Source organism: Protomyctophum bolini (genome assembly GCF_963924005.1).
Source record: "Protomyctophum bolini genome assembly, chromosome: 10".
NCBI classification, from domain to species: domain Eukaryota; kingdom Metazoa; phylum Chordata; class Actinopteri; order Myctophiformes; family Myctophidae; genus Protomyctophum; species Protomyctophum bolini.
Window position 1 is genome coordinate 30,050,802 of NC_137871.1, and position 15,335 is coordinate 30,066,136.

The following is a 15,335-nucleotide window of genomic DNA, read 5'->3' on the forward strand; positions in this document are numbered from 1 at the left end:
ACAAGATCCAAAAGGAGCTTGTAGATGTGCTCTTAAAGGACAACTTTAGTTTTTTTCAAGGTTCATGTTTTAGGTTGTTATTAGAGAAAGTAAAAGATGAGTGTTAATCTTTTTTCATTTGCTGCTTTCTCTTGTTTTAGGGATTTTAGCTGTTTGACAGGGGGGCGGGGCATTCGAACATGGGGCTAAGTATGTCTTTTTTTACAAAATGTTATAGTGATTTATTTTTTTAAATTATTTACTATAGTCCTACTAGACCCCAAGACATTACATCTGGCCACAGGTCAAACTGACATATTGAGCCTATGACACACAGTGTGGCTTACTGGCTTCCCCCAGTAGGCTACCTCCACATTCAGTAAATCCTGTGATCTTCTGTGGCCAGATTAAATTTCCTGGAGTCTATTAGGACTATAGTAAATAATACAAAAATAAATCGCCAAAATATTTTGTAAAGAAAACATATTTAGCCCCATGCTCGAATGCCATGCCATGCTGTCAAAAACAGCTAAAATCCCTAAAACAAAAGAAAGCAGCAAATTAAAAAATAAATTACACTCATCTTTTACTTTCTCTCATAACAACCTAAAACCAAAAAAACGAAAGTTGTCCTTTAAAGAGCTGCCCGAAGCCCTCCCCTGTTACAAGTTAAACTTTCTGAGTCACATGGCAAACAAGCAGTCTAGAATAGACATGTCTTGGGCCTTTCCTTTTTTGTCTTTGCCATGTTTTTAACTTGACCCTTTTAGTTTAGCCTAGTTGGATCCCATGTAATTGTTTGTTGCCTATGCAGATTTTATGCAATGCTGTTAACCTGTACCACTCTGGGATTAGCAAAAATGTGCATTTGTAATGTGCTTTAGAAATAAAATGTATTATTATTTCTATTATTATTTTTACTATGAAAACCTGCAAAACCCGTCCGTCAGTTAGGTCAGAACATCATGCCTCGTTATATTTATGGCATATATGGCCGCCTCCATATATGGTCGTCAGTCCATCATGCCTCGTGACATCACGTCTCGTGACACACTCCATACTGTATACGGCCATCACCATATATGAAGACATGGAGAAGACTGGATCAACACCTAGATCTGCATATATGGAGCCGGCCAGAAACTTTACATCTGATCTCAAACCCTTAGATCTCCATATATGGAGCTGACCTGTTCTGACATTCCATATGTTGATCGTCCCCACCCGTCCTTCCACTTCGATGTCTCCGTTTTGACTGATACCTGTCTAGACGGGCCCGCCCCAAAGTTATTAGTGCAGCTGTGCCGGCTGCACTAATAACTAGAGTTCTCAACAGGCCCAAAAATTAAGGCCCGGCCCTACCTGGCCCCTCATCAAACCCTATACACTCAAGACACTCTCCATATATGGCCAGTACAGAATTCATTCCATTATGTTGATCTGACCCCCCCCCCCCCATGCCAAAGCGCCAGCACTCGCCCAGGCGGATGCGTGCACGCGACCTCGCCCTTAAGGCAAGGTTGCTTCTCGCCATCAGGGTGTCTTAAAGTTATTATTATGTCATAATCACTACACTCAACAATGACTGCGAACTAGACCCCACAGTATGGCGGTGATGTGGTTATGGCCCCCAGACCTAAATACTGTACCAGCCATAGTTCAAGGTGCCCTCTCTCTCTCTTTCTGTCCCTCATCACCGTGACTACATTCTCTTTGCTGCTCTCCACTTTCCCTCTCTCTCGCCAGCATTACTGCTCTGCTCTCCTTTTTACTGCCAGACCAGCATTCCTGGCAACTTGCCAAGCCCCTGCAGGAATTGACGTGCTTATTATTAGGCCAATCACAGATCTAGATAGAGCCAGGCTGACAGCTATTTGTTTCTAACTAACCAACAGAGGCGTTGTTGTTGCTGCATTCGTATTCGTCTTATTACAGGTTCAAAAAACCAAGCACGCCGGCCCCGAGGAGATGGAGAGAAGAGGAATGTTAAATTAATCATTACAGTAAAGTATGAGGGAGCGCTCTGAAGCTTTCAGCGGCCGTCTAGAGCCTCCCACGACCACTGCTGTGCTTGTGCGGTTCTTGCCAGAGCCTCTGCAGTCAAATGTGAGCTAGCAAAGACTCAGAAAATCTATGTATGCCATTACATTGGTATATACAAGAATTACTCCCGCAGTGAGTTTATCCAACTGTTATCTGCTTTCCATCAAGCCCGGTGTGTGTGTGGCATTGTTGTTCGATAGATTGTTGTTCGATAGAACAACAATGGCGGATTTGAATTAATTCATACGTTGTGATTCTATTGAAGCATTTCTGTCCAGCATGCATGTCCAATCCCTCACTGTGTAGACCTTATCTTCTCCCACAGAGCCACCCTGGGAAAGCTAATTAGATCCAACTGAGTTGACAAGCATCTTCTGCCAGCCCAATTTGTTCTAAAGCCCACATTTTCTTCTACTACAATTAACTCCAACCACCCACCGGGGTTTTTTCTATCGATTACACACCCCATGGAGCCTTGAATTCATGGAGATTGTTTTGATTTTGTCACATTCCTAAGCCAATAACTTGATGACCGGTGGTAGGAGACTCAATGAATCTGCATTGAGTCTCCTACCGGAGATCACATTGGTGGCTTAGGAATGAGACAAAAACATCTGCAAAAAAAACCTCTCCATGATAAGTTGAGCGTTATGTTCAACAGAACTAATGGAAATACTGTGTTTACGTAACGGCAAGTCTAGAGAAAATGAGTAAAGATGCATCAATCAAATCCCTTGAGAACAGCTTTTGCTTTTAATTTTCAAGCATTCACCAGGAGTCCAGGAGCATTTCTATTCTGACCAAGCCAGGGCAGTTGTCAAGGAAACAGTTGAGTGGAACTTAGAACTTTGGAGTGTTTGCAACGGGGCCAGGGCGTGTGTTTATCTTTCCAACCACGTGAAGTCCACACTGGCTGATCGTGACAAAACCACGCGCACGCACTTGCAATAACACAGATACATACAGTAAAAGCTGTGTGTAGGGTTGTGCATGTGTGTGTGTGTGTGTGTGTGTGTGTGTGTGTGTGTGTGTGTGTGAGTGTGTGTGTGTGTCTCGTTACATAACCTGCACTATACATAATCACAATGCATTATCATCATTGCACGATTGCGACTATATGGACATGGCGACGTTGGAATGCACTGTATTTGAGGGGGCAAAGGTTGGGACCGTATACTCACATCTTCATTGGTGGTCTGGTTGAGAGAGATCAGGTACGTGTGGAAGCCAGTCAGGCCCACCACAGACCACAGCGTGAAGAAGCACACCAGCACCTCCAACACAGTGAACTAAAGAGTTAAGAAATCAGCACACGTGCGTTCTGCCCGACTCCGTAATTACTGATTAACCACTTTCAACCTGGCGTCCCTATTTATAGGCAGAGTTTTTTCCCCCCACACAGTTTTTTTTTTTTTTTTTTTTAATAGTGAAAACTCATCCTACAAGTTCAGTCAACACATCACCGTGAAATGTGGTGTGATGTGAGTTTGTCTATTTTCTGTATTCCTTCAAACAACAAATATATAATAGGGCTTAACAGCTATATAGCACACTTACACACATTTCATAATCATAAGCCAGGTGGGTCCACAAAATCTAAGAAGGAAATGTCTAATAATTTGAGAACAGGGGTAGCCTAGATGCGGGCAGTCAAAGCCCTCCTAAACGTACCCTTGAGCTGAAATTTTGAGAGAAAGCAAAAGGAGAATGAACCAAAGCGTGAAACGGGGGACGATATCGTTTCACTTGTGGTGTCATAGTAGTAGTAGTAGTACTAGTAGTAGTGGTGTGAAGGTCTTTGTTAATGTCTTTGGGATTGACTTATATTTTTGTCCCAAGAGCAGAGTAAAAATAGCATGCACACACACACGCATGCATGCATGGCAGCTGGTGTTTTTGTAACGTGCAGAGGTCAGCGTGTTGGAAAGGATATGTTCCAGGTGTTTCCTTCAAAGTGTTCAAAAAGCCAGAATCCACTGAACCTGTGAAGAAGCACACACAGAGTTCAAAAGATAGAACCACACACACACACACACACACACACACACACACACACACTCTCCTTAGCATGGCGTTCAAAGGGTGGTGCGGGCCTCATATGAAGATCGTACGCCTAGGAGACGATAATGATCCTGACTGTAATGTAATGTATTCCCCTGGTGCCCATCGCTCTGTGATCCCGCCGTCTACATGCAAGAGAATACCGAAGCAAAGGCGTGCGATGATGAGAGGGAGAGGATGCAATGTTAGATGACGAGTTACGCTTTTCTAGGAAATGCCTTGGGCCAAGCTGTGTGTGTGTGTGTGTGTGTGTGTGTGTGTGTGTGTGTGTGTGTGTGTGTGTGTGTGTGTGTGTGTGGGAGGCGGTACGTGGTTGGGGGGTAGAATTAGTTTGTCTCTGTGTCACACAAACTGCCCCTTCCTGTTTTGTCACATTCTATTAGCAATCAAGCAATCAGCGTGTCACACTAGACATTGTGCACCACACCAAAACAAATGCCTAGTTATTTTTCAGATTGAAAATGAAGACATGAACACGGAAAAAGGTAGCCGTATGTGATTATGTGATGACCAGCTTGACCATTTTCAACTCAGGGTTTTGCTGCGTTACCAACAATATGACACACACACACACACACACACACACACACACGATACTTACGCATGACTACGTGGACAATGTTGAAGGTGAAGATGTAGATAGTGAGCAGGGAGAGCGACAGGGTGAACAGGTAGAAGTATCGGTAGTTCCTCTTCCCCACACAGTTGCCCACCCAGGGACAGTGGTGATCAAAACGGTCTGGAGGATGACAAATGAGAGCAGGTGTTTAGCTACTTTCAACCTGACATACCTACAGTATCTTGGGCATGTCATTATAAGCAAATCAAACGTTTAAAAAAAAAGACCAGTAATGTTCAAAAAATTGCTAAAATAGACAATCACGATGCAATGTGAGCTTGCAGATAGGCTATTTTTGTCATCATAAAATATAAAAAAATAAGTGTTCCTTTTCTAATATAGTATATCAGTGTTTCATTTTAAAATGTACCTTCAAATAATTGTCCTCACTTATGCTCATTACAAGATGGCACTGTTCACTCTGCATTTCAGAGGTTGGCTTGGATTCCAAGCTAGTAGAAACTACTATTCTATTCCTGGAAGCTTAAGCATGCCGAAATGGAAGCCATTGTTCCTACGTTAATACAATTTTTAATTTGAAATTAAAATTACCAACGAATAGGTCATCGGTAGGCACATTTTCAAACCATCCACAGTCCACTTCTGAGACACAGACTGAGTGTGGCACTACAGATAGCATAACCCGGTGCCACAGTAAGCATTTTGTGAGGTCCCATTATGAGATGAGCTTGTAGATCTGCTATTTTTCAATAGCTAAAGTATAACATAATGCTTCAAACATCAAAAGGGGTTCCCGTTCAGAATGGTTAATACAAACACAAGTGGAGTCAGTGAGTGGACATTGCCGACCCAGCGGTCACACAGACCATCCTACAGCAACACATTAGAGCTTTAAGCAGTCTCAAGCAAACTGCTGAACCTGGAAATAATCTGTCCAAAAACCCCACCCAAGACTGCAGCACTACACCACATACTGCAGCTTTGACAAAGGAAATAGAAAATACGCTGTCTTGAACTTTGGTCTTTTTTCCCCCTCTTTCTCAAAGACACAGGCAGAGCAGTGCAGGTAATCAGAGCCATTTTCCTATTCCTAAAGTCTAAATATAGGAAGAGACGTCTCTCCATGCCTGGCACTCCATTTGGAGCAGTGCCAGACGATAGCGGACCAGGGTCAGGCGGCCGGCAGAGGTGAAACATCTTGCTTTACCCTGTGTGTGTGTGTGTTTGTGTGTGTGTGGCCGACAACACTGGACATCTGGGATGAGGTTTCACGACAACATAAACATCACGGACACAAACAAATTGGGAGGCACAAAGGTGACAAAACTTGCCACATTTCGCAGCACAGTCCTGAAATGTTTTGTTCCACGTCCCACATGAACAGAACAATGTCCTGCAATTTAAGAATAGATTAAAAAAAAAATACAAATAAAACATTTATAATAATACAGTTCAGCTCAGTTTATTCCTCCCTCCAATTACCCTCTTCAACCCATTAAGACCTGAGGCCGATTCTAAAAATGTCTTCTAAACAATTTTCTGAAAAACCTATGTTGCTATATCAGTGTATATTTGTCTCCCGTGGTCAGCACCTCCCCACTATTGGTGTGCACTCCTACCTTCTTTAAGTGGTTCTCAAACTTTTTCATGTCAAGGACCCCCAAAATTATATGTATTTGGCCACAGACGAAAATCTTTGACTATAACGACGACACAAAAATTGGCAAGGCAGGATTAATGTGTTTCAAACGATGGAATGTCAACAAGGCAAATATTTACAGTAAGCAGGGACCTACAACAGGCCGCTGGATCATGCTCTCTCTGTGTGTGCACGCACCTGCACACGTGTGTGAGTGCGTGCGTGCGTGTGTGTTTGCAAGTAGCAGGTGGACTTCACACAGATAGCCCAGTGTTCACAGTGACGGTGCATACATTCCCTCACTGTGCTTCGCCTGTTCTTCTCATATCAGCTATGACGCTACGCTGCCTTCAAAGGCATTCCTCAATCACCAGCAGCCAAATGACCAGTCTCCAAGACTAAGATGACCAGGCTCCACCATGCATGCGCGCATACGCACAGACAGTGACAAATCATTACAGAGACCAGAATGAGGTCAGACTCCAGCAAAGAAGCAGTCATCATTGCGTCAATATGCTGCTCTTTACCATTCCCCCGGCTCTCAGAAAAAGTTAGGAACGATTTATAGTTGCACACCAGTGTCACGCACCATGTATAAAGGTGTGACACCCGCACACAACAAAAGGTCTACACACCGCAGGGCATCAACACTATTCATGTAGTAGTTGATGCCTCACTCATACAGGTTGATGCCTTTCTTCATGGTGATCACTCAACCTTGTTCCACATAAAAAAAACAGTTCGAAATAACATATTTCGAACAAAATAAACACCCCAGCTGTGCAAGGACCTCAAGTATAACTCGGGCCTTACCCTTTTGATGCCTCTATCCGTTTCTGAAAACATGAAATTAAACCAATTTACAGAGTTATATAATAAACCTTTTATCTGTACTATATTTTACCCCTACAGTATGTCAGCTGAGAAGGCATAGTGACAAGTGAGTGTTTCTCACCAACACAGTTGTCACAGATGCTGCAGTGAGACGCACGAGGAGGCCTGAAGATCTTGCAGGTGTAGCAGTACTTGAGCTTGACTATCTGGTTGTTGATCTGGACGTTGCGGATTCGAGGAGGGGGCCGCTGTCCCGCGGGGACGTTCCCGTTGGCAGCCTCTGTGGAAATACAACACAATGCAATGTTGGCTTCAGTCCATGTAGGTGTAGGATGTCTTGCCACGCATATATGCCTTATATTTATACAATCTACAAGCTCACAGCGCGTTACACTGTGACATTGTGAACTTGTAGGTCAGCCATATTAGGCATAGTATAAATCAGTCTACAGTCAGACACAACAGTATTGATCATGTCTACAGTATGCACAAATTGCACACTGATATACAGTAGCCTTGTTCCCAGCCTATTCTCATCTCAGAGGAGAAAAGCCTGGTCACAACCTAATTTATTTCTACAATAAGGCGAGGATAGGCCGCCTGTCTAAATCCATTTATGCCTAGCCAAAATCCATACATTGAGAAAAAAAGAGAGGACAAACACCAGACCTGAGAACTATTATTGGGCAGCTGATTGGCTGTTGCGCATAGAGCGCGACCCTCAATCTCCCATTGGAGTGCAAATGCATGCCTTTCAGCCTTTGTAGCGTACCTGGCAGGTATATCTCTTTGAGTGCTTTTGATTGTGTGCGGGGGACGACGACGACAACACATCTTGCCTTCCCAACATGCAATTCCTGGAAACGCCTCTGTTCAGAGGGCCCTAATTTGTATGTCTTAATCTTAGGACTTAAGGCCTATGCCAATGCCGTTTGGACTTTGGACACTCAAAACAGTCAAATAGCATTGGCCACGCCTCCGGGTCTTAAGTTAAGGTCTATACGGGTGGGACTTCCGTCGGGTGTACTTCACCCGGATATTGTCTCTTTCGACCAATCACAGCACACGTTTCATGAACAGAGAATGTAAGCAGATGTGTAAAGCCTCAACATAACAACTAGGTCTCGCCTAGCATAACACCTACCTATAATAAGTGCCTGCAGTGTGAAAAGGTACAATTGAGGCGACTGGCGGAGGAAGAAAGATGAAGGACTTTGAAAGCACCAACACATAAATCAGGCAAGTTGAACCTTGAGAATGTCAGTGAATGAATGACAACATTCACTCAGTCAAAAGTCCTGTACAAGACGACCTGTTATTCATGATGGTCTGTCAACGCTTGGTGGACGATAAGATTGAGCTAGACCCCGATGCAAGAAGATATCCCCTTATGTCGGTGTATATCAAATCACACAAAACTATACGATTTCTATACTATTTGCGCAAGAATCTCTTCTCTCTGTCAGTATGGGTGTAAACAGTCAAATTAACACAAGATTGCTTGAAATGGGCAGATCACTATATCTGCAAAACAGTGAAAACGGCTATCAGATATCAGTAATATAATTGCACAGAATATCAAATAAGTGGCTTTCAGGACAAAAGACTGGAGAATAAATGAATAAGTCACCACTCACCCAGGGGAATGAGGCCACTCCCTTGGGTAACAAGGATGGTCTTCTCTGCCGATGCCATTATGTATTCCAAGAGGATCATGCCTCTACTCATATTAGCATCCCTTCCCTGGAGGTAGCCTCTAACTGGCTGAAGTGACAGAGCACCATGGCAGGCGAGGCTTTATAAACACATGCCTGTGCTAGTCTCAACAACCATGCCTGCCACAAAGACCGCCTGGTTTCTTTCTGTGAGCACACCTGCTACACACAATACTGTTTTAGCAAGGGCACTTAGCTAACCAAGCATATTTACACAACGTGTAACAGATCTCAGTGAGGGATGGAGGCATTGAAATAAATTCATTGTCTTTTAGCTGCTGCAGATCATTGCTTCACGCAGCTGTTGTGTCCAATTTTAGCATTAGTGTGATGAATGCTTTGCGTCTCGGAGACAGAGTCCCACGGTGTAGAACAAAGCGTTATATAAAAATAGCTTTGTTCCGGCAGCAATCACTCAGATGTACAAGAAATAAACGCTTGTTTATCTATTGTATTTCCTGCATTACCTATACTCGTTTAATTTATTTTTCATTTTAAGACTATTTTCTGTGTTGTACTGTACAATGTCTCTCAAGTTGGATGCCTTGTCCGCCACAAACCAAATCTACCATAAAGTAACCTGACCCTGAACCTTTGCCTGAACCTGACCAAGCCCAGGCTTACTGGCAGGTGTGTGAAATGGATGCCAGAATGGCATGAGACCGGAAGTAGGTTACCACTGAGGGATATCTGAAGGCTACCGTCTAGTCTGTGGTTCACCATATGTTAACGAAGGATAAGGGACACGGGGTACTGCACAACATAAACAAAACTCAATCTGTGCGCCACACGTTTGCAGCAGGTGCGTGTGGTTTCCACCTGTGTGATTGAGAGGCATTGCTTCAACTGAGGTCCTGGCCATGGCCTAATAAATAAATTACACCTAAACACTACATAAAAGGCTACACAATTCCTATAAGCTATAGTGCAATCACCCACTAAAATTGCACGTGCCCACTAAAACGGTGCCATAGCAACAACTCCCCACTCGAAAAGCCATATCCAGTCAGTTAACCATTTTAAACCTTATACTTAGTTAAACAGGGTCCCACAGGGCTTGGTCCACACCTTTTTTTCTTCCCCTCTACACCAAATTTCTTCGCCGACAATAGCCGATCTACTGTACAAGCTCACAACACTCACAACGCTATTTTCGGTGAATGTTTGCCCCAGAATATAATAGGGACACTGGGTTCTAGGAATCATGTGATTGCCTTATTTTTACAGCCATCCTCTGCCTGGATGCCTCTGAAAAACCTGTGACCAGCTGCCCGCAACTGGCCCCGTTGCCTGGGACGAGAGAGGGCATGCGACGGCTGAAGGACACAGTGCTACACAAAGACGAGCAGTCGCTCACAGCGAGAAGGCTGGGATGAGGCAGGGAGGGGGAGGAGGGGAGAGGCAGGCGAGGATGTGGCAGAGATACTGCAGACCGGCTTATCCCTTCAGAGTGCTACGCAGAGTCTGGACAGCCCAGGAAGTGGTCTTAAAAAATCCATTAAATACGAGTATAACAAAACATGTTCTTTGTGTCTGGAGTATCCAGGTTTATCATCATTACTACAACATATGGCTTGTTGCCAAAGACACAACAAGAGCATTTATTAGGAAAACACTATATCCTCTCTCTCTGTGTGTGTGTGTGTGTGTGTGTGTGTGTGTGTGTGTGTGTGTGTGTGTGTGTGTGTGTGTGTGTGTGTGTGTGTGTGTGTGTGTGTGTGTGTGTGCGCGCGCACGCACGCACGCGTGTGTGTGTGTGTGTGTGTGTGTGCGGGCGAGAGAGAGATGGGTAAGACTTTAAAAGCAAACGGGGACTAGTCTCATCAGAGCATCCAGGATGAACAGCCCCAAGCTTAAGCAACATAAAGCATAACAAACATGAATAAACCAAAAGGACTGCCATTTCCCCATTGCTTTGCTTAGCCTTAGAGGTAGACCAACATGTTTCAGTTCACTGGAAGATACAGATAAGAATGGCACACAAACCACAATAACCATTTATCTCCTTCTTCTATACTGTACAATGGCAACGCCCCCCCCCCCCATGCAATTTCAAATCAGTCAAATATAAAATAATAAATGCGAGTAGAATTAGAATGACTGGAAACCAGTTTGATTTGATTCTTGTCGCAAAGCCCAGGGTCAATACCTACTACCTAGTCAGGTCAGAAGACCTGCGGTGCATCATGTCATAACCTAGCTCTTCCCGTCTCCACCAAAAATCAATAACACCAAAGAAAAGGTGAACTATTAAATATAATTTTGTAAGTAGTATAAAAACAAATCTCTTTAGCTTACCAATCTCCATCTCGATGAAGGTGGCTTCCTCTGGCAGGGCCCGTGGAAGCACCCCTGGGTCACTGAAGCTGGTCCTCAGCAGCATGGCCATGACGAAGAGGAAGAGCACAGCTGCGAAGAATGGGATGGTGGGGGACAGATGGATAGCCAGGTACGGGCATCTGTAGAGGGGAGGAAAAGAAAAAAACATTATAGCTTAACGGCCATTAAAACCGGGAAAGCACCTGCATCATTTTAGATTTTAGTGTAATAGTGTAATATAAAAGCTCACAGGCTCACTTTAAAAAACTACTGATTCAGAAGGCATTTGTAGAATGGGTCTCAGGTCTTAATGATTTAATAAATCCAGTAATAAAGGCTGGAGGTTATCTCACTGTGACAAATTCATTCGAGGAAATTGCTCTACCTTTCAGTAAGCAATAAACAAGGCCATATCCAATATCTAGGTGCGATTAGTAAAACAATTACCTCTGCTTTGAGATGTAAATTATGGGTACAAAGCAATCATGTCTTGACCTGGACTAATTCCACTCTGAAACAAATACTCGCTGATCATCTGATTTAAACATATTTATTTAGAAATGACTACCGGTATATTATTTCCGCACCACCGAAACCTCACTGAAGAGATAACAGCCACAACAAACAAAAAACTCCCTTTTAAACGATCAATGAAAGACTGGACTTTATGCTTTCTAGTTATTGTCAAACAAACAGGTGCAGCTGGTGGACAGGAGAACAATATGATACACAAGCTGTAGTGGTGTACTCTGCATGAGGTCATGAACCAGCCTCTGTCACACATTATGCTCCGTGATCTGACCTGTTCTGTGCTATGCTGGAGTCATGGTGGTGAATACACAACATTCTTGGACACAGTATCAACATATAACACTATACAATCACTCCAGCTACAGCCTAGGGCTGTAAAGGTGTCACCATTAGGAGTTTATACTTGGCGGCTAATTGTCGCTTTGCCTCGGCACCAGGCTTTCATTTTCGTCGGCGCAAAAAATGAATGCCTGGAGGAACGCATTGGCCGCTCTGGTCTAAAAGTGGGAGTCAACCCTTCCGGGTGGGCGTCCCTCCAAAGGATGTGACGTAGCGCTGCACTGGGGGGAGAGGAGGTGAGATCCAATCAGGGCCTGCGTAAATCTCTGCCGCGAGCCACCCCTCTAGACCAGAACACATTCGCTCAGGCTAAATGTCGCTCAAATAATGGCGATTTACTTGCGTTTCTGTCGTTGAAAATAAAAAACATCTTTTTGGCCTTCTTTAGGCTTCGTAAACTAAGGATGGCAGGGTGCACAGGGCACATATGACAAAAAAACTTACATAATTGAATAACTCTATACTACTACTACTACCACTAAAAACATGAATAGTGGAAATAGACAATAAAAAATCGCCACATTCTCATGCGTTTTGAGCTTGTAGATCGACTATTTCCACAATTTTTTAAAATGTTTGAAAATATGTGAACATTTTTCAACATGGAAATGATTTATGATGATGATGGAAAAAATATTTGCGATTATCTAAAATAATTGCGATTATGCAATAGGTCCTACAGCCAACAACGCAAAAGGCCTAGTTGTCGTCAATGGCGGCAGATGCATGCTGCAGCACAAAGAACGGCAACAGACTGGAGCCTTGTGCATGCAGTTATTAATAGATAAACTGCACACACACACACACACACACACGTGGTCCCTGGAACAATGTATTTTCAGATGGGGTCGGCGGCCAATTACATATATTTTTGGGGGTCCTTGACATGAAAATGTTTGAGAATGACTGACATAGAAACATAGGGTTTTTCAGAAAACTGTCAGGATTTAGAAGACATTTGTAAAATCGTCACCAGGGCAAAATGGGTTAATACAATCCTGTTGTACAGTACGTGACTAACTGGGTATCACATGTCATACATGCACAGATGATACCAGCATCTGAATACACTAAGCTGTGTGTGTCTGACCATAATAAATAACGTTAAACGTCAAAATGTTGTCAAAATGCAGATTGTAAGATAAATGTACATAACATTCAGCAAGAAAGAAAGAAAGAAAAACATTTATAATTAAACTGTCTAGTTTGGTTTTGGAATGTTCTCTCTGTTCTCTCTCTTGTTTGGATGGCGTTTCCTGCTTACAATACATAGGCATAGTTACATACAGCTCAGAGGAAATGTGGAAAGGAATGGGAGAGTAGAGACAGAGGGAAAAACTAGAAAAAGTGCCCCTCGGGGCACAGGTCTCCACTCTCCACCAAGGACTATTAAAAGAGGACAGGAAGCGAAGACCGTATACGGTGGACTCCATGTTGCTCCTTGGAAGGAACGAAACATGCACAATTGAGACCAAGGAAGCTGAACGCAGAAGTGTTGGCTGTACCCATTGCGCATGTTTCTTTCCTTCCAGGGAGCAACATGGAGTCCACCATACGGTCTTCGCTTCCTAACCTTATTTAATTAACCTTGCTCTCCACCAGGATATAACGTTTGTGATGTTTGGACAAAATGTGTAGGAGTAATATAAACATTAAAATTTTATTTTATTTTTTGCAATTATCTGTCGTCTGGTGGTTGTATAACAGGGCAATAAAAATGAAATATATAACACGTGTTATTCATAATGTTTAGTAGTGTGCAAAGAAAACATTAATTGGACTGTTATAGCGCCACCATGAGGCTGATTTGAAAAGTGTCATTTCTTCCTCTGCCTAGTGAGAATATGCGTGCATGATTTCTTGGAAATCGCACGCTATGTTCAAACGTTTAGGCATTTTGTTCAAAATTGACCAATCGTGCAAACTTTGGAAGGCAATCTTAGCTAATCGGGAAGGAATATGGGAAAACGGACAGATTTGTGTTGATTACATTGGAGTATGGAGATTTGCGTGATGTATGGATACAATGTGTACGAGTAATATAAAGAAATTAGTTTAGCAAAACCCGGACTCATGGTGGTGCTATAACAGGGCGTTGTGGAGAATTTGGGGCAGAGGTTCGTCGTTGGCTTCCAGGGAGTGTGTGTGCACAGCTTGGTACGGACCACCATTGTGGTGGTTGCACACTGGACGAGTTTTTCGTAAAACTGACGGAAAAACGCAGCAAGAAATCCGAAAGCGCGTCCAGTGCGCATGCAGGGACCTTAATGGAGACAAAAAGGCCGCCTGTATAATACATGAGGAAGTCCAACTATTCCTAGTACAGTATCTAGACGAGGAAGATAAGTCAGCATACCTAAGCAGCGCACACGCACAATGGCTCACTACACCTGCCGGACGGGTCTGATTAGTCTTTTTCACACCGACGGGGGAAAAATGTCAGCACAGATTAAATCGATAGAAACCTCCACCTGCTTCAGATCAAAGAATGCTTGTTCCATTTTGTTAGCATAGAGACAGCAGAGGTCGGACAGCCAGTCAATTCAGACAGAGAGGGGGCGGGGCGGAGGGGACTTGGGCTTGGCCCTCAGTCTTGACGTTAGGTGATGTGTAATTGCAGTCCTGATGACTGGTAAGCATTCAAAGCACACGCCATCATCGCTTCCCATCAGGAGGACTCCACTCCTTCCTGGACACGCCAGTGAGAACAGGGTGGTACTGACACTGTAGGTGTCACCACAGCCGTAACAAAAACTCTAAATATATTTCCCCACACAGTTAGCTGTGTGGGGAACTTTTGTTGATTGATTTGGCTATCAATCAACCAACCCTCAAGGATTCTTTTTATCTCGTCACCTGTGTGAAACTATGGTGTAATGTAATGCGTTACGCGTACATTATTTTTTGGCCTTTTTGCCATTATTGATAGATGTACAGTACAGTAGGTAGACAGGAAACTGGGAGAGAGATGGGGGAGAATTTAAGACACACCAGTTCGTCGGGATCTCGAACCCGTGACACATGCTGGATTACCAGCCAAGGTGCCTGGACCGCTATGCCAGCCCAGGCCATGTGTACATTTACTTCATTCTTCCCCTCTTTTCTCTGACCTTGACATGCAAATAAAGAAGACTGTGAGCTATATTTAGCTCAGACTAAATGGACTGCCACAGCAACCGCTGTAAAATCATTATACAATAAACAGTGGACTTCCGTCATATGCCAACATGAGGCCAAGTCCTAAAATGCAACCTTATGTATTCTTTGAATAAACAGAAGAGATAAGATGACCGCC

The 15,335-nt window shown here is 43.5% G+C and overlaps 1 protein-coding gene across 1 annotated transcript in view; it reads right to left on the reverse strand.

The window, feature by feature from the left end:
- The window catches only part of zdhhc9 (zDHHC palmitoyltransferase 9), a 28,106-nt gene that overhangs the window by 6,201 nt on the left and 6,570 nt on the right, over window positions 1–15,335 (reverse strand). The window contains exons 2-6 of the mRNA XM_080774570.1: window positions 11,150–11,310; window positions 7,258–7,416; window positions 4,685–4,822; window positions 3,961–4,004; window positions 3,204–3,311 (exon numbers count right to left, since the gene is read on the reverse strand). Coding sequence (XP_080630696.1) covers window positions 3,204–3,311; window positions 3,961–4,004; window positions 4,685–4,822; window positions 7,258–7,416; window positions 11,150–11,310 — 610 coding nt within the window. The remainder of the gene's footprint in view (window positions 1–3,203; window positions 3,312–3,960; window positions 4,005–4,684; window positions 4,823–7,257; window positions 7,417–11,149; window positions 11,311–15,335) is intronic.